Raw genomic sequence first — 27,300 nt, forward strand, 5'->3', positions numbered from 1 at the left:
AGTGTGAGATCAAAGTTAGTGCATGATTTACACTTTACAACAACTTACCAGTTGCATTAATGTTATTTCGCCTAGCATTTATTGCAAACGGTGACATGAATTCACTATCAAATGATAATGAACGTGCCATCAGTGCGATTGTATTTGCAGTCATTTGCAATTTAACAGGATCGTTTTCTCCTTCGATCTGGAGAGGAAAAATTAAGAAAGAATTTTTAGATTTACTTAGAAAAATGGTAATGGTGATGGTTAAATTGGTAACAAGTTTTTAGATTATTGTCGTGCAATAAGTATCTCGTTGATGGGTTTTAGAACTACATTGATGCTAACCAGCGTACGCTCGTTCGTGCACTCGAACTAGATCCTACTTCCGGTATGACGCTTATCTGTTCAAAGACTAACGCTTAACCCTAACTGCGAGATTTTCATGTCTTCTTTGTTTTTCAAAATTTGCCATCCTATATTGTTTCGTGGTGATATCTTGTGCCTAACTCTTGAAAACTAATGCTATATATCTGTGCGATTAATAATAATCGTTGGCGCAACAATCCATGTTGGATCAGGGCCTTGAAGTGTGTTAGAGCACTTCATTCAAGACCGTAACGGTACACTAGGAGGCAATGTGGTCAGCATTGCGCTCGCCCGAGATTATTACCCTGATTTGACTCAGGTACTCATTCACAGCTGAGTCGACTGGTATCCGACGTCAAATCACGATACAAATTCCACTGCCGCCAGTGAGATTTGAACCGCGATTGCTGAAGGAATTTTTAAACTTTGATGAAGCCCTTCTGGACAGTACTCATGCGTGGTTTGGTGTGAGAAGCAGATGCCTCTGAGCTGGGCAAAAATCAAAATCACATCTATCCCACTTATTCCCGATCCGTTTCTTTTATCAACATAACTATGAAAGTGCTGAACGAGTATAGCTTGGAAGTTTGCAGTATGTTTAATATTACTAATTCTTGCACTAAGTGATAAAATGCTTGCAGATATTGAGTACCTAAGTCTGACTCTTTTCTGCTTCTATGCCATCAAGTTCAATTCTATCTCAAATCGGTCCAACGCTAACCTCTCATATGCGACTGATTTGATCATTATATATTCGGGCAGAACAGAGAAGATCCAGAGCGAATGATTTTATTACATCATTTATAAAATCATCTTATATTCTAAGTGAATTAATAATTCTTCTTCGAGCTAGGGATAAAATCAGAGTATTCCGATTGTGGTAAGAGGATAAAAATAAAAAAAATTGTGGGCCAGCAATTTGTAAAAAATTTGTGATGTAACCCGAGAGCATGGCGTCGATAATACTTTAGTTAAGTGCATCTATGCTATGCTACTGGGATTGCTATGAGCTGAAGTAAGCGTTGATGTTACCATACCTGACTAATTTCATACGCCTTAATTTTCCAATGTCAACCTCTTCCGTACTGGTGGATACCAACCCCATCAAAACATGGTAGATCGACCGCAATACTAATCTCCGACAAGTTCCTCACCACAAAACTCTAACTACCCGCTAATATCCTCACATCAATCGAAGCAGCCATCGCCTCAATAGGAACCACATAACGCTTCGTATACATAGTTTCCCTCTAGTACCGCAGCTAACTCTCGAATAAACAATCCGCCATAAAATTCTTTTGAGCGGACCATCCCAGCCCGTCTAGCAAAACGTGGTCCCTAACCTTAGGGGATAACCTAAACGCTAGATATATTGGTTTCAGTTTGGTTGCCAATAAGTTTTGCTACTTCCTGGCATAATAAACATTAATCGAACCCCTAGATCTAAGCAATTCCAAATTTAACACCCTCAAAATCGTGGGGTATTCCAGATTTTCAGTTTTTCTTCCTTATTCTAAAAACTGAAATCTTGCTCGAGATCATCAGCAAGATACCTACAATAACCTTCTCCCTTTACCATAAAGATCGCTTCCGACTTTGTCTGGAAGTACGGAGTAATACCCTATACCATTCCACCCGAACCCCTGGAAGGTTTCTAGATGGCCGGCAATTTCGAGTGAAAGTTCACCAGTAGCTCTTTTCTCTATATACCAGTCCCTCTCCGTATTTTCTGCAACCTTATTTTCGTTTTTCTCAGAAGACATCCCTAAGCCCGCTCCAAATCACAACCCCATCAAAATCTGCATATGACCTCATCATTTTCTCCACGAAAAATATAGTACGCGGACAAGCTCATCTGAATTCATATTTGGACAAGGATTTTTACCAAGTGGAAACCAATCCTCAATCCTCGAAAATGTCAAACGATACCGCGCCTTAAATCAATATATTCCAACCTTCGTTTCAATAATTCTGTCATGGCCGGTAAAATTCCCGAAAAGATGTCAGTCCTCCAACCCCCTGGTGACCGAGTGTCTGGGGATTGAGATTGGCTTATTCCTTAAAGCAGTGATAAACATCTGTCCGATAATAATAATAATAATCTTTGGCGCAACAATCCATATTGGATCATTGTGCTCGCCCAAGATTATTACCCTGATTTGACTCAGGTACTTATTCATAGCTGAGTCGACTGGTATCTGACGTCAAATCACGATACAAATCCCACTGCTGCCAGTGAGATTTGAACCGCGACCTTCCGTGCGACAGCCTTGTGCTCTAGCCACTCAGCTATCCGGACACTGTCCGTCCGATAGGAAAAGTAAAATAGTTCTCTTCACTGATCGTCAATATGTTCTTTTAACCCAAACAAACCGGCACACGTCGTTCCTAACCCACTTTCCTTGCAATTCTCAAACCATATTCCATCCCTAGTTCCCCTCCTCCAAACCCCATCCGCTTGTAGAAAACGATTATAGTGATTGGCCTTTTTTTGTAATATTTCTTCCAATGGATCAATACCGTCAGAGTGCTTAGGGGCTGTACATCTCCCTCACCCAATACACATTCACCACCTGCAATTTTTCTTCTTCTTTCCGCTAACGAAAGGTTATTCATGGCTCGGAAAAGGACTTAATTGTCGGTTACGCCTTGCACAAGGACAAGAATTGGTTTGTGGATTGTGCGTATATTTCTTCACAGCGGTAGCGAAGGCCCATCGAATGCATGCTTTCTCCAACTTCTGCGCGAGTTCCAGCAATATGCCTAAGCAGGGTTAGTCATGGAACTCTGGAGAGCACACCTCTTCCTCTTGCGGCACTGTGTCTGACGGAAGTCAGCGTGAATCCGATTCCAGACTAATGTTTACCACAGCCGTAACGAATGAAAACATACAGAGTAGAAAGAGGTTGTCTATGAACCATAACATGAAGTACAGAAGAAATTTTCTAAAAACTACATTGCGATTGTGATGATTTTAACGCCAGGAGGGCTATGACAACATCTTCCGGACATGTGATGGGAAAACAGAGTCTTGTTGACCATAATCATAACGGTGAGAGGTCTGCGGCACATTATTCGGCCACAAAGATTACCGCGATGTCAGTTAGGTCTCAACTGGGCAGCGTACTTGCAATCAGATCAATTACATTGTAGGCAGGAGATTTAAGATCTGCCTTCTGGGTGTACGTATAGATTCAATCCGGTCGAGCGTTTTAGGAAAAACGATGAAAATGTTTTATTTCTTGCTACACTAGATGTCGCTCATTCCCCGAAAGGGCGTCACAAAATCTGGTTGACTGAGGAAACGTGGAAGCGAATCGATGAACTTAAGAAATTGAAAACTCTATCGATCGTTGCCAATGGTGGCGGGCGTAACGCGCTTCAGCTTCGATACCGTAACAAATCTCTTGAAATGTAGCATATTGTGCCCCATCACAAAAGGAAATTCATTACTGTCTTGGCCAGAGAAGTAACAGCTGGCGCAATAGTAATTTCAGAACGCTATAGAGTATCACGAAGGAATTTGCAAGTAGTAGCAAGTTTTTCGATAGTCCGGTTAAAAACATTAATAGTCAGTTCCTCATTCACAATGATGAGTACTTCATCACGGTTTGGTGAATGGCTAACCCCCATAATATGCGGATATGGAATGCTCCTTCACATAGCAGTGAGATCATGTCTACCATGAATGCGCTCAAGGGGACTAAAGTCGCCGGGGTTGACGATCTTCCCGAAAAATTGTTCATTGGAGGATAATCATAATTTTTTCCAGTGATTGGAAGTAGAAGATTGTTAAAATTCCGCAGAACGAAATCTGCTTGCATCCTTGGTCGCATATATACTCCCTAAAATTACCCTAGAATGTATCAAAAAACAGCTCGAAAGTTTGATCGACGGAAAGTGAAGTAAATCGATTTTTGAGAAATTTTCAACGGTGTCAATATGGAGTATATCTGGAGTGCTCTGCACAGTAGTGACGTTCCGAGAAACTAATAGTTATTATCAGAGCGACATATGATAGTGCAAAATGTCTCGCGCTGCATCGAGGTAAAATTTTTAAGGAATTTGAAGTTCAAGGGAAGTTGAATTTCAAAGCGGCCGCATCCGGCGGTCGATATTATTTCTCAATGTTACCGGTAACCTCCTTCGCGCTCCGTGGTGGAGAAGATCGTAGACAACAACCAAGACGATAACCGGGTAGGACGGCCAATCGAAACTCGCTGTATCAGCTGGCGGATGTAGTACGGGATGCCAAACACAAGAAATAGCACTGTGTAGGATTTTGGACATTGAAGAAGCATTCGAAAACACATCGCACATAGAGATACGAGATGCCTTAATCCGAAAGGAAGTGGGAAATACCCTGACCTTCTGGATGGGCAGAATGTTAGAGAGTAGGCAAATAGAAGTACTGACAGGTATCAAATTCTATTGTCAAGGCAGTCTACAGGGTGGGGTATTATCACCGTTAATATGGAGTATAATAGATAACGAACTCCTAGGAGAGCTAAGGAACACTAAAATACAGGACCAGGGTTACACTGAAGATATTGTTTTAATATGTAGGGGCAAATATGAGGATACCCTATGCGATAGAATCCAAACTGGACTATGAATCACTAGCAACTGGTGCAGAAAAGCGAAGCTACGCATATATCCAACCAAGGCCAACATAGTACCAACCACTGGAAAGCGCAAACTTGATCACTAGTAACAGAGGTCAAATATTTGGGAACTACTATGGGAGACGCATGTTGAGAACATGTCGGAAAGGTACAAGGGCTCTAATGATTTGCAAGTCTATAGAAGGGATGCACCCTGAAAATGTTGCACTAGATATACACTGCACTAATAAGGCCAATAATTGCCTATGGGACGGTAATCTGGCCAGACACAATTGAACTCAGCACAATAGCCAGAACAAGGACAGTTACACAAACTTCAAAGACTACCCAACGGCATCTCTGGAGGTACTTCTGGGAATAGGTCCTCTCCACCTTTACATACAGATATAGGCAAGGAAGACGACCTTCAGCATGACCGGGAGTAACAGTGAGACGGGAACCTATCTAAATCGAAGGAAAATTTATATTGTTTCAGGCGGTATTCTGAATTATTGATATCAAGAGATAACAATGAGTGAAGAAGTGATGAAACCTTCACACATGTTGTGGGATAATGTCCAGCATTTGTGCAAAGTAGGTTGAAGCACCTGGGAGATTACTTAATACCAGATGCCAAATTGAATCACTTAGAAGTAGGGGGCATAACAAAGTTCCTGTTGGTTATAGGCCTGAATGACGTATTATCGTTAGTGGTTATACTATAGCAAGTAAAAGGAGCACAATATTGCTTCTAAGACCCAGTGTGACTTTCCTTTACAATATTATTTAAGGGAGATGACGGTTTTATTCCGGCTTTGTACACTTAACTTTCATAGAGTGTTGATTGCAAAAACAATGAAATAGACAAATTTCTTCAAGATCAATAATTAGTTGTAATAATAAGAAATGGAGAGAAGATAATCGACCATATTCCATGAATAGAAGGTTTATTTATATAAAGCAATCATAAGGTATTGTGGAGTCAGGAAGTTATGTCGCCCAGCAATTAGTTGTTTGAAGGATGCACAGTTTTCGGTTATTACTTCAATACTATTCGTAAGCCGATTCCATGGAAATGTCGAACGAGATCCAACGACAAACAAAACATTCTGATAACAATGCGGCACGCAAATGTTTTCATAAATATCATTTCATTATTTCTCCGCATTCTTCAGAATTGCTATTTCCTTATCCAATGACAAAAAGCTATAGAAGACATCGCGTGCACTTAGTATCTTAAAAACAACGCACTTTCATAAATTCATAAGCACTAAATTGCCCCCGAGAAAATTTCCCTCAATTGTATTCAAGCCATAGCGGCACAAGGTATATGTTTTACATCCAACTGCATATAGCATATATTCAAATATCTTTTTTACATGAATTACTTTTAGAAAAGTTTCTGATAACTGCAAGGTGAAATGAATTATTTATAATTGAGAAATCCAATTGAAGCTGAAGGTTACTGGGGGTGTATCTTGGAATACGACTGAAATTTATATCTAATTGAAACAGAGTTGTTTAAAGTTTATCTGTGGACTTCAATATAAAAACTCGCTTATTGATGGGAGTCAAGACTTGAAGCATCTATTATTTCTTCATAGCAATAGTAAGTGGAGTCAACGATTTTTAATATGTTCTAAGCATGCTACATATACTGCCCGCGTGTTTAACTGAATGTTACCTAATGCAATTCAAGCTCAACTAAGTTTTCCTTATTTAACATGGAAGAAAAGCCAGAATTGAAAATGGCTTGAATGAAATATGCGAACTGAGCTTCCTGACATTGTTTGTAAAATGATTAGCTTTATCAGTAATGAGTCAAAATTGTTTTCTTTAAGCGAGACACTTTCTGTTTACATAATTTCATTTCTAATGTAGAGTGAAGCCGTCACGCAACTTAATCTATTTTTCTTATCTAATGTTTGATTGCACTTTGGGATGAATCTATCTATTGTGTTCTTGATCAAAGATGAACAAGAGACTAAAAGTTCCTCCCAGGCTAAACATTTACTAACCTCTTTGAGAACATCTAATAAAATTTTTACAGGCACATTATCAAAAACGCCATCCGTTGCGACGAGGATAACATCGCCTTCCTTAACCGGGAAACTTAAGGTATCTGCCGATTCAGGACTATCACTTAACACATTGTGTCCGTGCCCGGGCGGTGGCAGCGATAATTGAAATGGTGTATTGAAATAGTGTTGTTGCTCTTCGGACCGATGAACAATTTCACCTTTTCGTACTACTATGAAACCACTGTCGCCAATATTTGCGGTATACAGTGTACTCGTTTCTCGATGTAAGACTAATACGCAGGCTGTACTACTACCTAGAAATAGAAAAAAAATAGAAGTCAGAATTAATCATATGGAATATGCATTAGGGATTTTATCTTAGTGAACTAATAGAGTGATCTCATATTTAGTTGAACAGTAGTTTTGTTACGCTCAACAATGGGAAGCACATTTTATGCGATAAAATATGACTTAAGTAACCAAGTTTAAGATATGGCTGCGAACATGTCGTGAAGGTTATTTAAATTGACTCGTGATGATAAAACTGAATCATTTAGAGCTGAATATACTTGGCTGAATCGAATACGTGTATCGACATCTTTATGTGGGGAGATAACACTTGGTAATTTGTAAAGTGAAAAATTCCCCTGAATTGATATCGTTTTATTTGTTCACCTTAAGTCTACCTTTTCTTGTTTGTTTGTATCATGTTCATCAAGGCGACATTCGTGATGTTGTTTGAATATCATATCAAATGCAACTAACCTATTGCAATATATCTTATCAGCGTCTGCTGGCTTAGTTGCTTGTTAAATTTATGATGGCAAATGTATTCTTATTATCGCATTGTTATGACTGAAAATTCGGGCTTATTGATATACATATATTACAATGCCTTTACTGTTATTTAAGATAAAATGCCTAAACATTGAGCGTTTTCAATGCAAATACATAAGCAGGCTATTTCAATTAAACGCTGATTCCATTTTTGCTTTAGAGTCACGAGCTTTTATGAGTCGTTTTGGGTGTGTCTCCTCACAGTCAACCAATATCTTCAACAGTGAGAGAGTGGGGAGTTTTTTTATTGAAAAACTGCCAATATACCGCTCAAAAATTAGAATTCGCAGAAATTAGGACAAATAATTTATTTACATGTGTCGCTTTGAAATTAGAATAATAATAATCATTGGCGCGGCAATACAATTGGATGAGGGCCTTGAAATGTGTTAGAGCACTTCATTCTAACGATACACTACAGTACAATACAGCAGGCAATGTGGTCATTGTGCTCTATTACCCTGATATGACTCAGAAACTCATTGACAGCTGAGTCAACTGGTATCCAGGCAAGATATAATCTTCGGCTCCAGTGAGATTTGAACGATCACCTTTTGCTATGAAACTCCAGCCATCCACAAATTAGAATAAGTGGTTCCAATTTCGGAGCTTAGAAATTCGTTTTCTGTTTATAATATATTTCTTTGTTTTGTTTTCCATTTTTTCCTTTGGATAGAGTAGATGAATGCGTCTCATGAGTAGTGGACTCCCGCAGCCGTAAACCGTCGGACTACCAACTAAACATCTCCCTGTCGTTAGGGAATCAATCTAATCATCTAAGATTCTCCCGTCTTAGGGAGCCTTAAATTCAGGTAATGCCTTCCACCAAACTAAGGAGAGGGGAGGAAGGGAATTCTTAGTTCAGACGCCTTTTGTTCGGTCCCTCTGCCCGCTGAGGTCAATATTCGCGAGAATAAGAATTGGACGTAACGCGTAAAACAACTCAATCTGTCAGCGCCCCTCAGCATCTCTCTGACAATGTTGTTTGGGGGGAGCCCCCCTGTACCTGCATTAATTTGATCAGGAATCCCACCCCACCTTCAACAAAGAAAAATGTCTAATCGGCGTCAGTCGCCACCCAATTGGAGAACACACAGTCAGGGCATGGTGTCATCCCAATTTTGTGCAGGGAGCAGTGAAAACCTCCTTGCCCGCTTAGAAGCTGGGTAAGAAAACAAGTTCACCCTACTCTCGAAACTGCCACGGATATACGGAAGTATCAACCCAAACCTCCGCCATATAGAGTTAAACGAACTACATTGTACTCATAAGAAGATGCCTCATGCTAGAGGAGGCAAAAAAATATTAAAGGAAACGGAAACAGTTTGGATCTTTTATTTGTGGTTACCAAATTTTATCTAAACGTTGATAATCATCTGCGTAACCGACCAAGCACAACTTTTCTAGCACGTCAAGTTAGACTATCGTAAGATGCATTTGAGAGGTCCGACCCTATGACGACGTAATCTTCATCTTCCTTTTGCCCATGTACTCGTAGCACTTTATAGAGCAGGGAGCGGTCTCTCAGATTATCCCTCCTCAAGAGGTTGTGTTTGGAATTAATTTTCTATTTCTGGTGTGCCTAGCATATCTGTAATTTTACGGAATCGAAGGTATTTTTGACATGAAGTATTACAAGGTGCACTATTCGATCAATACTGGGTGAAGCTCGATGAACAGTCAATATCCCTGTTCAAAAACCGAATTGTTTCGGGAATAAATCATCATCATCATCATACCTCATGAGCTTTTAGAGCATTTTCGAGGATTTCCACTCAGTTGCACGAGCCTTGCCACCTTACAGGTAAGCACTGAATTCGCTGAGCAGTATACTCGGCCGATGATGGAACACCAGTTTATATACCTCTGCCGGCATACCTTCTAGTTTTGGCACATCCTTATTTTTCATGAGAGAGAACTGCTTCTTTCACCTTATTCAAAGTGAAAAGCGGGCAATATCTGACGCTTTCCACGAACGAGATCCGTAGAGAAAAAGCCCGCACAATTCGGCATTAAGGAAACAGAATTTCCACATGGCTTCAATTTTCGGGATATTTAACAGTTTTCAACGATCCTCATCCACTTTGTCAGTTAACTCCTGCCAGCGACAAGCTTTGTTTTTTGTTTATCGTGTAGGTGAGTCTCCTTTTAACTGATCTGTACCCTGCACGTTGTGCCAAACGGCGGAGATTGTTACACACCCTCTGCAGGTCGGGAGGCTTGACAGGACCGGACATGGAAATCCCACAAACTGTTGTTATCAGAATTATAAGTGAACTTACGATAGTACCAGCTTTAGTGCCACTACGCTCGAAAGTGTTCGCGTCTTAATCTGATCCGACAACTTCGACCAATCTCCCAATGTTCATCTCCGCGGCCTGATAGGTGTAGAAGATTGCCGCGCTTGGAACGCGATGTATTGATAGAAGATCGCCGGGAAGTTGTCAGGGAGTCTTCCGAAATTTCTGTCGGTAATGCTTTCTTGGCAGCCTGGGTGACGAAATGTTGGTGTGGAACCGATGTTTAAAACTTCAACTCCCGTTCTCGGTGCCATTGCCAAGCTTTACCCTGGCATTGAAGTTAAAATTACAAACGGCAAAGCCATTTTGTTTTAAAGTCAGCTTGGGATTCAGTTTCTCCGATTGTACTACAGTTCGATTTGCTATTCTAAGGCTTATACGGAAGCATAAAGCTGTTAAAACTTCTTGATCAAGCAATCAGGAGTTTTTTGATTGGCACAACACAATCATGTAAGGATTCCTGATTCTTATGGGAAGTAATTGGTGCTCGGATCTAATAATGGAGCGACGATATTATTGATCAAAGTTAAATTCATCGACTAGCGGCGATTCCGAGGACTACGAATCTTCCACGCAGAGGCAAATAATTTTGCTAACGGTTTCCTCCCAAAATTATTTCCATACAAAATGTTAGGAATCAGTACTTTCCCCATTATTTTATACATTATAAACACTTTGAATAAATATAATCAATAATTAATATGTGAAATTCGTTTGAAACGCTTGGAAATAAGAAATTATAAGAAATAAGAATTGCCTAAAATTTTTTTTATTGTAATTTCTGAGCTGGTATTGTAATAAGTTTGATAAATTTATATTCTTCCTTACTGGTCTATTATACCTCCACTCTCAGTGTAACCCTGAACTGATTGTTGATATTAATTGAGCAGGCATAAGGCCGGATTAATTCAGATAAATTTAAAACACAATCCAAAGAACACAAGAGATTATTCATTCTGGAAGAGATTGTTTGGTCACTGCTATAAAATTAATCAATAGGGACGCTTGTATTGGGGTGTGACGAATCAAAGTCGCGACCACAAAGCTTGCTGATGCAATGCTATTTGCATATATGAATATGTAGGATTGAGTGATGGCTTCATCATCCCCGTTGATTCAATTTAAAGTGTAATGAAATGTAACATACCACGAAATTACTTGTACTACAAGCAATAGCAGCAGTAGATACTTTTACAATGAACGTTCTATTTTTTAAGGAAAAAGTGCGCCCTCATTGAATTTAATTTTAATTGTATTGGGATGGTAACGATTTTTTCTAGATGTTCTTTAATGAATCCTATACTCTTCTCAGAAATGTATATATCCAGCACAATTTACAAAGGTATCTGTTCCGTATCATGTTGAGTTAATTAGGAAATTATTTTTCACTTCTATCAGACTTTGACGACAACAGTTTTATTCTGCTATTGTTCTTCCTCGCAGGCTTCGAGGATTCAGTACTATGAACACATGTATCGTATTTTATCGTAGTGCAGTGAGGTATTGCTGCACCATGGATACGGGATGAAAGTGATCATTATAAAGTTTAGCACATCCTGCCATGAATGTACACATCGTAGCGTGGCTAAACATTTTTTTTGTTGGATTCTTCACATCTTTTGTTTCTGTATATTTTTCTGGCTTGATAACTTTTAATTGAGTATTTTTAGGATGCTAAGTAAACGGGGTGGCAAGGTGGCAGTGCTATAACAAGCTTCCACTAATTGGCGATATCTAGTCGCACAGGGTTGGCTCGAGCAATTCCGCGTAAAATTGTGCATTCACGACGTGTCCAGGAGGTAAAAACTATTTCTAAATGACACCACGATATTCAAAAAAGATCAGAAGCGCGATATTCACCTTGAATTTGCAATCATCTGGGTGTTTTCGGATGAGGATAGTTGTATACTATTCCAAACTTTGACGTTTTTGCTTCCGAGCCGAACTGAAAACACAAGGTTTCGTCCCCGGTAGCCATGTTAGAAACAAAATTTGAGTTTTCTCTAATGCATATCAAAATGTATGTTGGAATCTGCAAACGATTCGCTGTTCATCACCCATTTTGCGCACGTTATCCTCATTGCAAATTTTCTGGGATAATGGTTTGAACGGTACTGTAGGAAAGGCCAAACTCCTCACCAAGCAGACGAATAGATGATCAGACTTTTAAAATCTCAAAGCCGGTTGTCCCGTTTCTGTAAGCTTATCACAGTATTGAGTATGGCGATAAAGAAACTGAAGTACAGCGCCCTTGAAAATCATAATAGGAAAAAATACCAATTCGAAAAATGGATTGTATAGATACCCTGTATCCTGTGTTGACGGTTTTAGTACTAGAGGTACAAAATTTAGTGCCTTTTGAAGTTCGTTAGTACCTCAGTATTTTTTCTCATTCTTCGGTACCTTTTATGTTAAATAGACACTTTTCAGTACTTTTCAACAGAAACCACGAGAATGTTAATATTCGGAAATACCACGTTTTGCTGTATGACAAAATGATCAAAAAGTTGGGACTGGTAACTTTACGCTGCCTATCGCCACTTTATGAAATAGATGAAGGTTCCCGTACAATCGCAAAGTAGAGAATTCGGTGAATGCAGTCTACCATAGATATAAAATAACACAGGGTTGGGCATGAAGTGGGACGACCCACTGCGGAAGCTGGCAGTTCGAAAACAATGTGACATATTCGCAATTCACACAAAATTCTGCTTAAAAGCGTTACGACATTGGAAGATGTTGCGACATGCATGGGTGAACGAGTTTACTTTGTGCAGCGAAATGTCATAGTCGCTCGGTATGAAGAAAACCACCATTTCCATAAATAACCGAAAGGGCAGCGTGCTATAATAATCTTTTGGTATTCAGTTCCGTGGTCTGTTAAAAGTAAATACAATCTGCTTGGGTTTTGTCGATAAGCCATTATGAAGCTTATAACTTGCGCCATACATGCAACGGTCAAGGGGTCAAGGAGGATCAGTTGAATTGGAACTGCAATGCGACCAGAATGAAAAGATTGGTATTTATTGACTAGAACATGAAGCGGAAGTATACTTGAATGTGCGACGCTAGAATTTGTTGCAAAACTCCACCTTAAATTTTCTAGTAGAACAACAACCCTTAGTACACGGTTTTTTTCAGCACGAGAGTGGTTGTTGTATAATGTCCAACGCCAGTTCTATATGAACCATAAGGTTGAATGTACCACGATTATTTGCTGATAAGGTCGGGAATTTTTGAAACAAACCTAGTAAAAGGTGCAGATTAATTGGCAGGATCCGCTCTCAGAAATACTATACGCCTGAAACTGTTCAAACGATCAAGCACAGGTTACCGTGTATTCGTAGGAGGCAATGTGGTCAGCATTGTGCTCACCTGCGCTTATTGCATTGATTTGACTCAGGTTCTCATAGCTAAGTTGACTAACATCCAGTCACGATATAAATTCCCTACAACCAGTGAAGTTTAAATCCCTACCTGCCGTACGACAGCCTAGCGCTCTAACCACCAAACCATCCGGATATTACACAACTGGAAAATCTAGATCTGAGATTAGTGCTCACACTGTTGTTTTTCCACTCTAGAAATAGACGCTGATTACATAGAAATTTTTTTAGAAAAAGCGAGCAGAAGCTTATGTCAGAGTCAATGTGCAAGAAGAAACTTCATAATTATCCGAAATTGTTCGAATTTATAATAAAGTGATGAAAAAAGTTGTATCCTTTAAAAACATGATAAGAATGAATTTACATAAAAAACTATACTTTTCAATCTGTAGTAGTGTTTTGAAAAATGTACCGGGAAGAACGATTTGATCTAATAGGACGGGAACCGGGGAATACTGCTGAACCTTTTCGAGAGTCCTTTTCTAGTTTATCTATTTCAGGTTATTCCCTTGTACGAACTTTGTATGAAAGTCTTTTTCCAGTTTATTTATTTCAGGTCATTCCCTTGTACTCGTTTGTGCTGGCTGTGTTTTATATGATAGTTTAAATTGCGAGGGAGCTCTATGTGCTAGACACCGTTAAAATTTTATCCACGAATATCAAACGTACACTTGCCGTAGACTGAAACGTATAACTTAGGCTAGAAGAGCCCTGGTTAATAGAAATGGCAAAATAAAGAACATCACTAAAAATAGGAATAATACCAAAATTTAAAGATGATATAATATGCAATCTCGCCATTATACCAGTAGATACTACCGCTACTTCCAGAATAATAAAAGGACGATTTAAAGCAGACATTTCATCAATAAGATATCGTTAAATACAAGTGACACAATAACTTTCTCTAAGGCGAATAATATAAACATTGGAAATCATCTACGTATCGAAAAGGCTCTTCTTGGCGATTGTTAAAATCCAACAGTTGCATTGATTGATCCGTAGCAAATGCATTATTTCTAAAATACTGAGGTTCTACAAGAGAACATCAAGAAACAGGTCGAGAAACCGCAACAAATTTTACTATTGAATTGACAAAGCCGATGGAAGCGCTCCTGCCTTTCTTGGACTAGATTCATAGGTTGCTCTGATGTTTACTCATTCTTAGAGTTGATTAAGCAGTCACACGATAACCGGTAACTCAGAGGGATGTGCACAATTGATTAAAAAAAAAGTGTTCACTATAGTTGCAAGAATTTATTGTTGACAGTCGAAACTCGTGGTTTCAGCAGGATAAAGCAAAATCTCACACGTCCAGAATGTCTATACCGATTGTTCCTGAACTTTTTCCTGGAAAATTGTGGCTTTACGTAGCCCTGATTTGATCATTGATTTTTGCTTGTGTCAAATCAAAGTACCAATTTTAGTTCTCGAGGTTAATTGAAACTAAATATCCGAGAACAAATGGTAGCGATCAGTTTTCGAAATTTTGTTTCCGATTTAGAAGTAAGTTAGAAAACACAAAATAGGTTTTGTCGTAACTCGTGTTTCTCTCAATTATATTGATTTTAACAGCCTTTTATATTCGTAACATATTAAAATGAGTGAAGTTACTAACACGATTTACTTAAAATTAGGTAGTACCCGGTATTGCTGAGAATCTTGCAGTAATTTATGTGAATGGTGCCTGCAATGATATAATGCAAGTTATGAATCAACTTGGTATTACAATGGCATTTTATTGTTATAACTTTTGTTAGACGCCAGGCGTATAGTCCAGTCTCCCTACTGAAGAAGCTAGAGAAATCCGTAGAGCATGTTTTTCTCTAAGGAAGAATGAGGGGCATTAGAATATTCCTTCCGAAGACCTATTGTATGGCCCAGGCCAAGGCACCTCTACGATTAGAGGTGGAATATGAATTTCCTTAAATTTTTAACACTCGAAACTATTTTTCAAATTGGACGAAAATCTAGTGCCTCCAATTTTCAACCGATAAAATTCAAATTTGAACTGTAGCTTCTTAGTAATATTTTGTAGTACATAGGATTTTTTTCCATTGACTAAAATTGATCGATTTTATGACCGATGTTCTTTGTAGACTTCGATTTAGTTTTTCTCAATATTGTTCTTAGAATTTCTTTTCTCATTGATTAAAATGGAACTATTGTAATTTGGCTATCAAATTACCCACTTGATACCAGTAAATAAAATCTTTTCATTTTTTTTATTATTGAACGATACGACAAAGAATGGAACGGAAACTTTGCTTCAATTTTGCAGATTGTAAATTGCTCAATATAAGGAAATACTTTCTATTGAACGGAACTGTTAACTCTAAAGATTTTTATATTTTTCCATAAATTTGAAAAAAGACTGGATATCTGAGTGTAATTATGCGGTGTTTCCAACGACTAATTATCTGAAATAATAAAAAACTTGTTTCTTTTTCATTGGTGTGTATCTAAGGGATGATGCAGAGAACAAGTGGTTCCCGAAATATCGGTATTTACAAGAATAAATATCCACACGAACGAAAAAGAAACAACAAGTTTTTTATTATTTCAGAAAAGACTGGAATCCTTCAGAAACAATAATGTGACGAATAATGCACAGATTAGGCAGACTTACAAGGAAGGGTAACATAATGGGCTTTCTTCTGTCTTTAAAACATCAAAAGCTTTACTACTCGTATGATACCATTGACTAATCCTGATAATCATGACTTTTTAAAAAAAAAATCATGACTAGTAATGGCATTAAGTTGAAATGAGCTTAGTTCAATTTCTTATCAGCCTAAAAAGGAAGATAAAACAATATATTTTTCTAGCTAAATGTTCCAGAATAGTAATCAATCACTATACACTATTGGCACAGTTCTTGCTTTTTATGACTTATCTCATCCACCTTTCATTTCCAATCGATACAAATTGAGTTGATATACTACAATTTGATCTAATTTCTCACACTATCTTATGAATATACTTACATAAGTAGTGTATATGTACACATATATCTCACACTTTGCTTTTTACGTCTTGAGATAATGTTGAGCTATTTATTTTCATGGCCTGGTAATTAAATTATTATCGATTAGATATGATTTGAATGGAATGCCAAAGCTGAACGCCAATACATTATTTTTGGGGAATAGAGCATTACTTCCAAGAAAGGATGCGGCGATAAGATAAGATTTTTGGTTAATTTGGTATATCTTAATTAAATCTTATTACTTAAGCTTGTTGGATGGTAGCAAATCAAGAGTATTATATTTAACGCTGATTATGACCAATGGGTAGTTGGAGGATTCGTTATGGAGATAAGAATGGCTGTGTGTTAATTATTTTGACAAATAAGGGGCATCATAATCGGGGCCTGCATTCAATGGTTAAAAGAAGAATTAGATTTTAAGCTGTTACAAATTTTTGATTATTATAGTAAAAGTTAAGTCAATTTCTTATATTTTTAAGAAAAAGCGGGACAAAAAAACTTCCTTGACTATTCCTAATTGTTCAAACGTTTTTCTTTTCATTGTAAACATCCGCAAGCTTTGATCATCTTCTCAGTCCCATACCGCAAGAAGGAATACTCTATCTGAAGCACATTTTACACTTTACAACTACACACGAAAAAACATATAATAGATTGGTAAAAATTTTCGGGAAAAATAAATTGCGCATTTAGCGAACATATTGAGGTTGTTGAAATAATTCGAGTATCATATTGCAAATTGAAAATTTTAATTTTTTTATTATTTCGGCATTTTTGATCTCTGTAGCGCCTGTAATGCGTATAGTTTACATAGTCGGGAATAATAGATTTCTTTATATATACATACGCCTAGGCGTACACAGAAAGAAAATGTTACAATTTGAACCGTGAGGGATGAACGCATAATTTTGCAGAGAATTCAACTTATTGGCAATATATGTATACGATGATTTGAGCTTACGTTACGCCTTGAAAATACTTCACCCGATTACTTGATAATATTTACATTTAAAATCTTCCTGTATGATCCCCATCTAAACACTAACCGCTGCCAAAGAAGCCTAACTTTGGTGATGAATCGAGGATTGACTTTTCGTTCCAGTCGGCCGTGAAGTTTATTCAATAGTTGTAAATGTAATGTTATGTAATATAAAATAAGGTAGTTAATATAAAGTATAACAACTACCATAGAATCCGAAAGTTAAAAATGTTATGTCAAAAGAGTTTTATAACATTTTTTCGATAGAAATGTATCTTTGCATTATATTTATTATACTTGATAGAACTTATCTTGCGAAATTGTTTGAAATTGATCTGTAGTGTATCCGAGGCTGAGCGTGGTCTTTATTTTCCCGTTTCTACTTGTTTGCATGAATGTGACTTTATTATATATTTTCAAAAACACGCAAATCGGTTTTATCTCCGCATATGAAATTAATTTGCTATTTAGGAGCGAAATAAATTTTTTATTACTAAGTGTATTATGCAAAGCGTACAGATTACGTTATAATGTAGACCATGGAAGGTTATTAAAGTTTAAATATACATATTTTCTCTTACATTTTTTTTTCTGAATACGTATATAAATTTGGATGCATTGATTTTTCTGATGTAATGATTTCGGTAGAATAGGGATTTTTTAGAATTCTTTCTGATCACTACAAGATTTAGAAATTCTATGCAAGCATCAATCTTATATTATTGCGAAACGATTAGATTGAAGGGGCTGTATCAATGGTCTAAGTTAAATTCCGCCCATAGACTTACAGTTTGTAACTCCACTACCCATTTGCGTTCAATCCTCTCTGAATTCTATAACCCTCAAATATCCTCCAGCTTATTTCACGGAAATTCATGAAATGTTGAGAAATATTCACAGAGGGAACACAATTTTCGTTACAATTTGCCAAAGTGAAAAACTGTCATCCTTCCTAGGTTGACCTAGTGGTTAGAACGCTATGATGCTGACGGAAAATCGCTGTTTAAATTTCACTGGTGGCAGAGGGATTTGTATCGTGACGGGATGCCGGTTACCAGTCGACCCAGCTGTGAATAAATACAAGAATCAAATCAGGGTAATAATCATTGACAAGCCCAATGCTGACCACATTGCTACCTAGTGTACCGATACGATCTTGAATGAAGTACTCTAACACGCTTCAAGGCTCCGGTCAAATTGGATTGTCGCGCCGATGATTATTGTATTATTACAGTGGATTACAGTGGAATGGAAAATTACGAAAGAAAACAAAGAAAAGCTCGCCAAATATTATAGAGGAATTTTCTTCTCCGAGTTAAAAATCCAGTTTCTCTTGCATGCCTAATTGTCAAGTAATGAGGTGCTTAATAAGGTCTTTTCATACTCAATTTATTCAAAGACGGTTGCACGCATTGCTAGAAAATTTATTGGGAATATTGAAACTATGAACCGTCACGCATGGCATAAATTATATCATTTTACAATGTAAATTAAGAAAAGAACTAGGTATGGTTCCTTATACTGTAATTTTTTTTTCTTTCCGCATACAATTGTTTCGGAGACCACGTGTGAAAGGGTTTTACTCAGTTCGGTTGGTTTTGGGTTGCGACCGAAAAAAAAACTGAACGGAATGAAACCGTATATATATCAAAGCGGATAATTAATTAAGGATATTAGCACAAAGGAGAAATACCTCGTATACTTCTTTCCCTTCACAATTGGAAAGGTAAGAAATATTTTTTTTTCGAAGCCGAGCAAGGGCGTTATTCTTAATTTCAGGATTTTACCGCTTCTACAAATCTTACACAATTTTTTCTTTAATAAACAATACACTTTATGCCCCATAATTTGATTAGCGATGAACATGACGTCGCATATAATTGGCATCATCTTCCAATTGCTTTATTAGTGTTAGCAAAATCGGAATTTATATTGGAAAAACTATAGGTTACCGATGGAATCGTAGGGTTTCAAATTTAGACTATAATTATTGACTACTAAAGCCTGGAGATTAACTAGAATATAAATCTAAATAACCATCTAATTAGTTTTGGTTATTATCACCAAATGCATTTTAGCACTGATAAGAAATTCAAAATTAAGTGGATTTAATGAGATCAGGGTCACTAAAAAAAGGAGTATTTAAATTTTGTAGTTAAAAATAACGGAATTTTCAACAAAAATTCATAAATATTTCTAAAAATAATTACATAATTTTTGCGTATCATACAAGCTAATTATACCCGTTCAAAAATCAACATTAGTAGTGTTTAACGAATTAGGGGAATTTTTGATGGACTCATTTTAGTACACTTTCCTTAGTTTTGCACTTTAAATTGTTTTTCATATTTATTCGATTTGAATATGTTAGAAACATACACGCATAACACAACTCCAATAATAACTTCCACTATATCCACATACATGTACAAAAAAATCAGTTAACAAAGGCTATTATGTTCTAACGTGTAACTACATAATAGTACTTTAGGTAATTTTTCGGAGAACATGCTTTATGAGCGATTACAGTTTTTTATTAATATAGTATAATGGGAAAATAATTAACGATCCAGATGTAAAAAGTGCTATGGGGCTTTTTGGAATATATAAAGGCCAGCGTCCTCATATAATATACACTCGGCGAAATTCAATCAAAGGCATATACATATATATTTCGGTAGCATATGAGTTAGGTTTGAATGCCATGGCTATATTGCGGATGTTCAACCGAATCAACTGAAAAAACAACTTATAAAAAAATAGCGAGATGTTGATACCACAAGTACAATGAGATATCAAATCAGTAGCAAATTGAATTATTCAGATAAATTTGTTTCACAAAAATTAAAGCTGCGATTGGTATTCATATTGAAACTGGACAAGTTTCACAATTCTTATTGTCTTATCAGGAAAGCACTTGCATCATGAAAAAGGATCAAGCGAGCCCACACTGCTGAAAAAAATGTTGTGTATCGCGGAAACCTGAAATTAATAGAAACTAATTTCCAGATGATTCGCAATAGTGCCTAACGTTGCACTTTCCAGGGATTGGGGTTGCATTGAGTACGCCAAGTTCTAGTGCACTTTAAAGGGCGGAATTAGATACGCATTTAGCGCCAAACCACCCTCCTCATATTATTCAACCTTTTGATGTCAACATTTTGCTAGGCATACATGTTTTATGGAAATGGAGAGACTCAGATGAGGTCAGACTGTGTGGAAACGCTCCGAGAAAAATTTTCCTAGTCTCTTTGTTAAGGGGGTCATCCCGTGTGTCGGATCCGAGGAATCGAATTTTTTTTTTGACATCAATTGTATCTAGATATAGTGTAGACTATATGGGCAAAGTCATATTTTGAGTCGTTCGAAAATTATAGTGTTAAACACGTGATAAGTCCAGATTTATGTTGATCGCCGTAATAAAGCTCGTATTTATCGGTCCGAAAGACGTTCGAATGACTTCGCTAAAAGGACAAAAATTTAAGCCAAGGCTGTACATGTGTTTCTTGAGGAAACCTAAGGCTTATGGATTAGGTATAGCAGATTAATGGCCAGTTAAGGTTTTATGGCTGAAAATCGCATTCAAATCCGTTTTTCTCGAAACTGCATGTTGAAAATCGACTGCCACCATAGCCCAAAATCTATCCAACGAACTCTTTTGAAATTTTCATAACTTATTCAGAACATATTTCTACGGTCCGCAAACTAGGATAATTGCGATTCATTCAGTAGTTTTTTTTATTCATTGAAAAAACACCAAAATTCACAAAAAAAAGTTTAACCAGGCACCAAATATTTAGCGTTTAATATTGAATAATTCTAGTTTGCGGACTGTAGTCAAGTCTGTACGTTAATATGCCGTTATTTTTTCTTTCTTTAAGATGATCGCAGCGCCCTCTAGCGTGGCAGCAGAAAAACACCTTTTTTTAGAGATGGGTGTATAAATTGCTCTGTATTTCAATAACAAACTATGCGATTGGGCTAGAAACATTACTATGTACGCTCAAGATATTAATTAATCTATGTTGAAAAATTCGTATTTGTATCTTTATCCAGTTCTTCACAAAAAATTTATAAGAAAAGCCAAAAACAAGTCGGGAAACCGGGAGGTGGACGCTTTAAGTATGAAAGGTTTTGTTTGTTTCTTCTGTGAATATATTTGAGTGTAGAACTATCCCATTTGTACGTAGCCCCTTATGTATATGCATTTAGCATGTCAGGTTTAGTACTTCGGGTTGCAAATTTACACGGTAAAGACAACTTTGAGCTACTGTAACTTTGTTACTAATAGTATGATTTTGATCAAACTTGGGGATAATATGCTTCATATTATATTTTATACTACTACCAAGTTCCATAACTCTGGGATAAACGTAAGGGAGGTTCTCAAAAATATGGTAATATACTATTATTAACTTAATTTGAACAGATATCGATATGGGGGCACCATGGGCACCATATAGGGGCAGCTTTATGAATCTTCTCAGATTTTTCGGTTGAATAGTTTCGGAGAATGGGTTCGTTATAGGAATCATCACTCCTGCACCCCTCCCACTCCTCATCTTTCTAACAAATCTCAAAAGTAAGACCGGCTTCGAGTACTAATCGAGACCTTTCATTTGATACCCCACATGACTATATTCGATGAAAAAAATTGTACACCCCCGTTTTACATGTATGGGGACCTGCCCTAAATCTCAACCTAAAAGGATATCATTCATTGCATGTCTGGGCGTTCACAGTCCCCACCTTCTCACCAAATTTCATGTCAATCGCTGTAGCCGTTTCTGAGAAAAGTGCGTGTGGCAGACAGACAGTGAACCGATTTTAGTAAGGTTTTGTTTTGCAAACAACTCAACTTGCAAATGACAGTTTTAACTCTGTTCCATTTAAAAGTTTATACTAAAAATGTACGACATATTGAAATTAATGGAATTATTTTATGAAAATATGATGGCTTTACGGTTCCATTTGAACGAAGCTGCCTACGTTAATGCGATACTGATATTTTGCAATAGCAGCATTTGCACCAAACTTTTCAGTATTGCTCACTATTCATGTCCTATTTTATTGTTACCAATCATTATGATTCCAGGATGGGTTTCCAGTAAAGTTATAAAATGTAGTAATATATTTTTACTTTGAGGGTATGTTGAGACATAGATGTTATGTGGAGGCATCATGATTACTTTCAAATGCTACGATTGGGTTCTTTTTAAGAATGGATCCTTGATTAAAATGTGTGTATAATTCGTCCAATTCAAATCTTTCATTTGATCAAACCAAACAGGATTTTACATCGCCTTTTGTATGTATAGGGGTACGCCCTGCAATCCTAAGTAAAGCGATTGCATGCAGTACATACGTGAGAATTCACAATACGTATAATTGTTATCGTTTAGATCACATGCAGCAAACAGTCGGTTTTACTTTATACAAACCCGTAATTAGCTCTTCCAGCATAATCGCTTGGTGAAATATAGATCGCCTCAGAAACTCCCATGATTTCAAAACATCACAGCTATTCAGTTCGTTTTCCCACTTACCGAAGAAGTAAGAACACACTATTTTCGCGAATTCTGGCTATTTTAACGTATTCGCTGAATTGAGGAATACCGTTCCGATCGAATGAAGAAAATTCAGTAGGAAATGGTTACAGCAATTCTTTCACCGTAAGATGTTCGAAGTCATAATATTACTATGTCGAATGCGAATGAATGTATTATCGCTTGAGTGTACTATGACCACAATATTTTACAAAAAAATATGAATTTTCAAACCATGGCATGAAATTTCGTTGCAGCTACTTGCAGCAACGATGTTACCATTACTGCAAGTATAGAATTACCACACATGTTTCACATAAATGTCCAAAATTTAGTCACTGTATCTTTACATGACGTAGTGCTATTAAATTACAGTTTATTACCCCGGAGGAGGTTCTTCGTCTCTCGCAATCATATGCTACTAATTACTCTGGGTACAGGAAATATAGTGAATACTTATACCTTTTCGTTGAAGTTCATACAGATGTTACCAGCGTGTTTTTCACAATCAAGGTTGAAAAAGATATAGTTTTTGTTTGTTGGATTTTTCTCACATGGATACTAATTGGTTTTTCATTAGTATAAGCGCTCAGGTAATCAAAGAAAATATCAGCGAAATTTACTTAGGGCGTTTTATAACATTGGCTTACGTTTTAGATAAAATAGAATGTTACACAAACATGTTTATCTGAATATTTGTAGAGCAATTATAGACTAGAAAGTTATTTATATTTGAAATTTGAAATTCCGTGGAAGAAATACAAACTTATCTATCTCACACGTAGATCTGAAAATTAACGTGGCATATATTTAGAATTCGTATTGCCTATCCTTAGCCAATCTTTTGAAACAGTACGTGGAAAATTTGGGTTAGGGCTGCAATTCCGCTCTTCGAATCAGGATCGGCGTAAACAGTCAACCTAGAAAGATCATTTTACCTTTTTCAGCAGCACATTTATTTTTCGGAAAGAGAATAACGGAAACTGGAAATTAAACACCATTCTCGACAGATAGAAAACTGAAGCATAGTGACACGACCATCAGAGATCGCGTTTGGACTACAAAATGTGCGCTAAGAGACAGTAGATAAGCAGGTCATCCGAAAGAAGGGTATGCGAGACCCCATCAGAGTAGGACAAACTAAAAAAATAACTTCATTATTGATCGCCAACAGGTGCAGCTCATGTTCGTAACGTAACTCCAAGACTAATAAATATCTGAAAGGCAGAAAGAGTAAACCACATAAAGGAAGCTGAACAACAACAAACGATACTAGAAGGCCATAAAACTGCCTAAGGATGACGTTCAGGCTTCCATATCCGATGTGTCCAAAAATTTAAAAAAAAATCACAAATCCTCCCGATAACCGGATGAATAAATGAACTCAATTGTAATATAAACATGAAGGACAAGAGCCTTAAGGCATCTTTTTAGAACATGAGGACATATGCCTTTCTGAAGTGCAGTGCAACAATTGCTCTTGGATACATCGCCCAAGAACTCAGTGGTGTGTTAATCACACAAGCAGCTATCATTGTCGAGAAAGTCCAAGAGCCACGATTCAAAAATTAATCCAGCTACAATTGCGGTCAAACTAGATATTTTGTCAACTAGTGGAGTGGATCATGAGTGAAACTGCTGCTGGATTGTATGAATACTTTCATGGTAAATGTTTTGAATAATTCTTTTGTGTTTGGCACGTTCAGTACTGGACACACGCTAGCTGATGGATCGTATGAATCGAACTTATCAAATGGAACTCCTCCGCAGAGCCCACTTTTGTGCAGTTAACCTAAACTTATCTACCTCATCATAGATGCAAAAGCGAGCACGAGCAATCAGTATTGGCATTAATAGATTAATATTTTAATTCTTCAATTTAACTAATCAAAATAATAATCGATTAGTTAATCTGGATCAATCGAAATCGTTAATTGTTAATTGAAAAGTAATATAAATACATTAAAGGTATTTGAAATCGGAAATCTTGGATAAAAAAATATTATCTTATAACCTTGTATCTTTCCATCTCTTCAGATACATTACATATCCATTGACTTAAAGTATTAATAATAATAATCGTTGGAGCAAGAATCCAATTGGATCAGGGCCTTGAAGTGTGTTAGACACTTAATTCATTCATTGTAAAGGTACAATACAGGATTATAGAACCCTATAGGAGGCAACATGGCCAGTATTGCGCTCGTCCGGGATTATTACCCTGATTTGACTCAGGTACTTATTCACAGCTGAGCCGACTGGTATCCGGCGTGCCACCAAGAAGATTTGAACCGCGACCTTCCGTATGACAGCCTTGTGCTCTAATTACTCAGCTATCCGGACGTATTGAACAAACGAAAACATGTTGATTATTTTTGCAAAACCACCAGAGCAATTAAAATCTATGAGACAAAAGCATAAATCTCTACCCTTTTCGAAAGAAATCTACAATATTTTTATAGCTTTGCTTTGTTTTGGGTATTAAGTTGAAACCCACTATCCTGTCCTTAGTATACAAAGAAGAGGATAAGCGAGAAAATATATAATTAACTTAAATTAAGTGTTTTTTGTTCCTAGAATTTTCCCACTTGTTCAGAGCCTTATCAAAACCCAAACTTTTTCTATTAGTTTGGCATCTGACTGAGGTGGTCGATCGATTTTAACTAACCTACTTTCCTCTTTTTATTACACGCTGAGTTAGCTTGGAAGTATGGACTCATTATTTTCTTGGAAAATCCAAACTTGATTCATTTCACCACACACTTTCTCAGCAGGCTTTAAGAAATTAGAGTTACATTATTGGAGCACCAACTTTGTGCCAAACGTTGCGTTTACCAGTTCAATCGGTCAAAACTATGCGTCTAGAGGCACTGATTTACATAGACCTTCGGGAGATGTGCTACAATGCGTTGAAAAAATCCTTCTTCCTTAGACCATGTTCCACAGGCTATTCTTCTGGGAAAATAACGCTCTATAGTAATCGATTTCTCTTCTAGATTCACTACAGCGAACTTGCTCTTCTTAAAATTAAAAACACGTACAGTATTTTGTTTTCAAGAAGTTAATATCTTACTGTTTTCAGTGCTTCCTTTGGGATGGTAGAGAGACGTTTATGAAAAGATATCTCCTGGAAGATCACAAGGTACCCGCTAAGGCCAAACAATAATCGCGAAACTCTAATTTAGAGTATTATGTGGGCGATGCTGAGGTTAATGATGCCATCAATGATATTGCGAATAGTCTCTGAAACACCAGACGATCCTCCAGAGTAACAAGCTTTGTGCGTCTATAGTAGTCACTGGGCATATGGATCAACTGCCACCATATTCGTGGGTACATATATGGACCAATTAATAAAAACTAATAGGAAAAATAATAGGAAATGGCGAAATGGACGTGAGGACAGTATCAAGTCCTTCCGACCACTGATGGAAACGGGGCACCCATAAACTCAAACTCATGATTAGAGAAATTTTAACTCCTATCAACTGAATAAAAGTGGAAAGACAAACCCTGCAGATAAATGCACGAATAAAGCTGTCTGAGACCCAAATGCAAAAGGGGCCTATAGAACGATTAAGGGAAAAAGATGACATATGCAATCAAGTAGGCCTTACGCCGAAGGCTGGAGAAGGAGGGAGATCTTAATCAAACACTGCCGTGAGTGGTTGGTGAGAATGCGCTGTAGGCAATACCTGGCCGATAAATTACAGCATGGAAAACCTCTGAATATGATCGTGGTACTAAAAAAATACTTGCACGAGAAGTTATATTATAGTTTATATTTATATATGTATATTTTATATTTTAGCAATTATAATGACATAACCTCTTTTTTTCGGGTAAACTCCTGTTAGGTGTGCAAACAAATACTCACTTTGAATACGGAAAGTAGTTCACCAATTCGAAAAGTAATTGACACAATTCGACCGTCACTTCTACCAATGAATGACAGAGCGTTGCGGTGGGCGGTGAATTAAGCATCAGTGCAATCAATGCAAATGTTGGAACTTCAGACACCTCAGACGGTTGCTATCCGATTCCGACCATTTTTTAGACTGCCGATTGAACCCTTGCAAATAAAAATAGATACATAGTTCGCCGTCGTCACAAAACATAAAAGTCCTGCCGATCATGCCAAAGCAAGGCTAAACCGAAACGGGAATCAATAAGTGTTTGTTTCTAGTCCCGAGTGAGAAAACGCAGCAATTGCGCGATTATTTTTTTCATACACAAATGTTTGTGCACAATGTTATTTTGCCTTCAACGAATTTCCTCATGGCTTCT

The 27,300-nt window shown here is 37.2% G+C and overlaps 1 protein-coding gene across 1 annotated transcript in view; it reads right to left on the bottom strand.

Annotated features, from left to right (window-relative positions):
• Window positions 1–27,300, bottom strand: part of LOC119656570 (protein phosphatase PTC7 homolog) — an 85,324-nt gene that overhangs the window by 1,718 nt on the left and 56,306 nt on the right. The window contains exons 3-4 of the mRNA XM_038062957.1: window positions 6,974–7,290; window positions 49–187 (exon numbers count right to left, since the gene is read on the bottom strand). Coding sequence (XP_037918885.1) covers window positions 49–187; window positions 6,974–7,290 — 456 coding nt within the window. The remainder of the gene's footprint in view (window positions 1–48; window positions 188–6,973; window positions 7,291–27,300) is intronic.

Source organism: Hermetia illucens, chromosome 5, assembly GCF_905115235.1.
Source record: "Hermetia illucens chromosome 5, iHerIll2.2.curated.20191125, whole genome shotgun sequence".
Classification (NCBI taxonomy): Eukaryota; Metazoa; Arthropoda; class Insecta; order Diptera; family Stratiomyidae; genus Hermetia; species Hermetia illucens.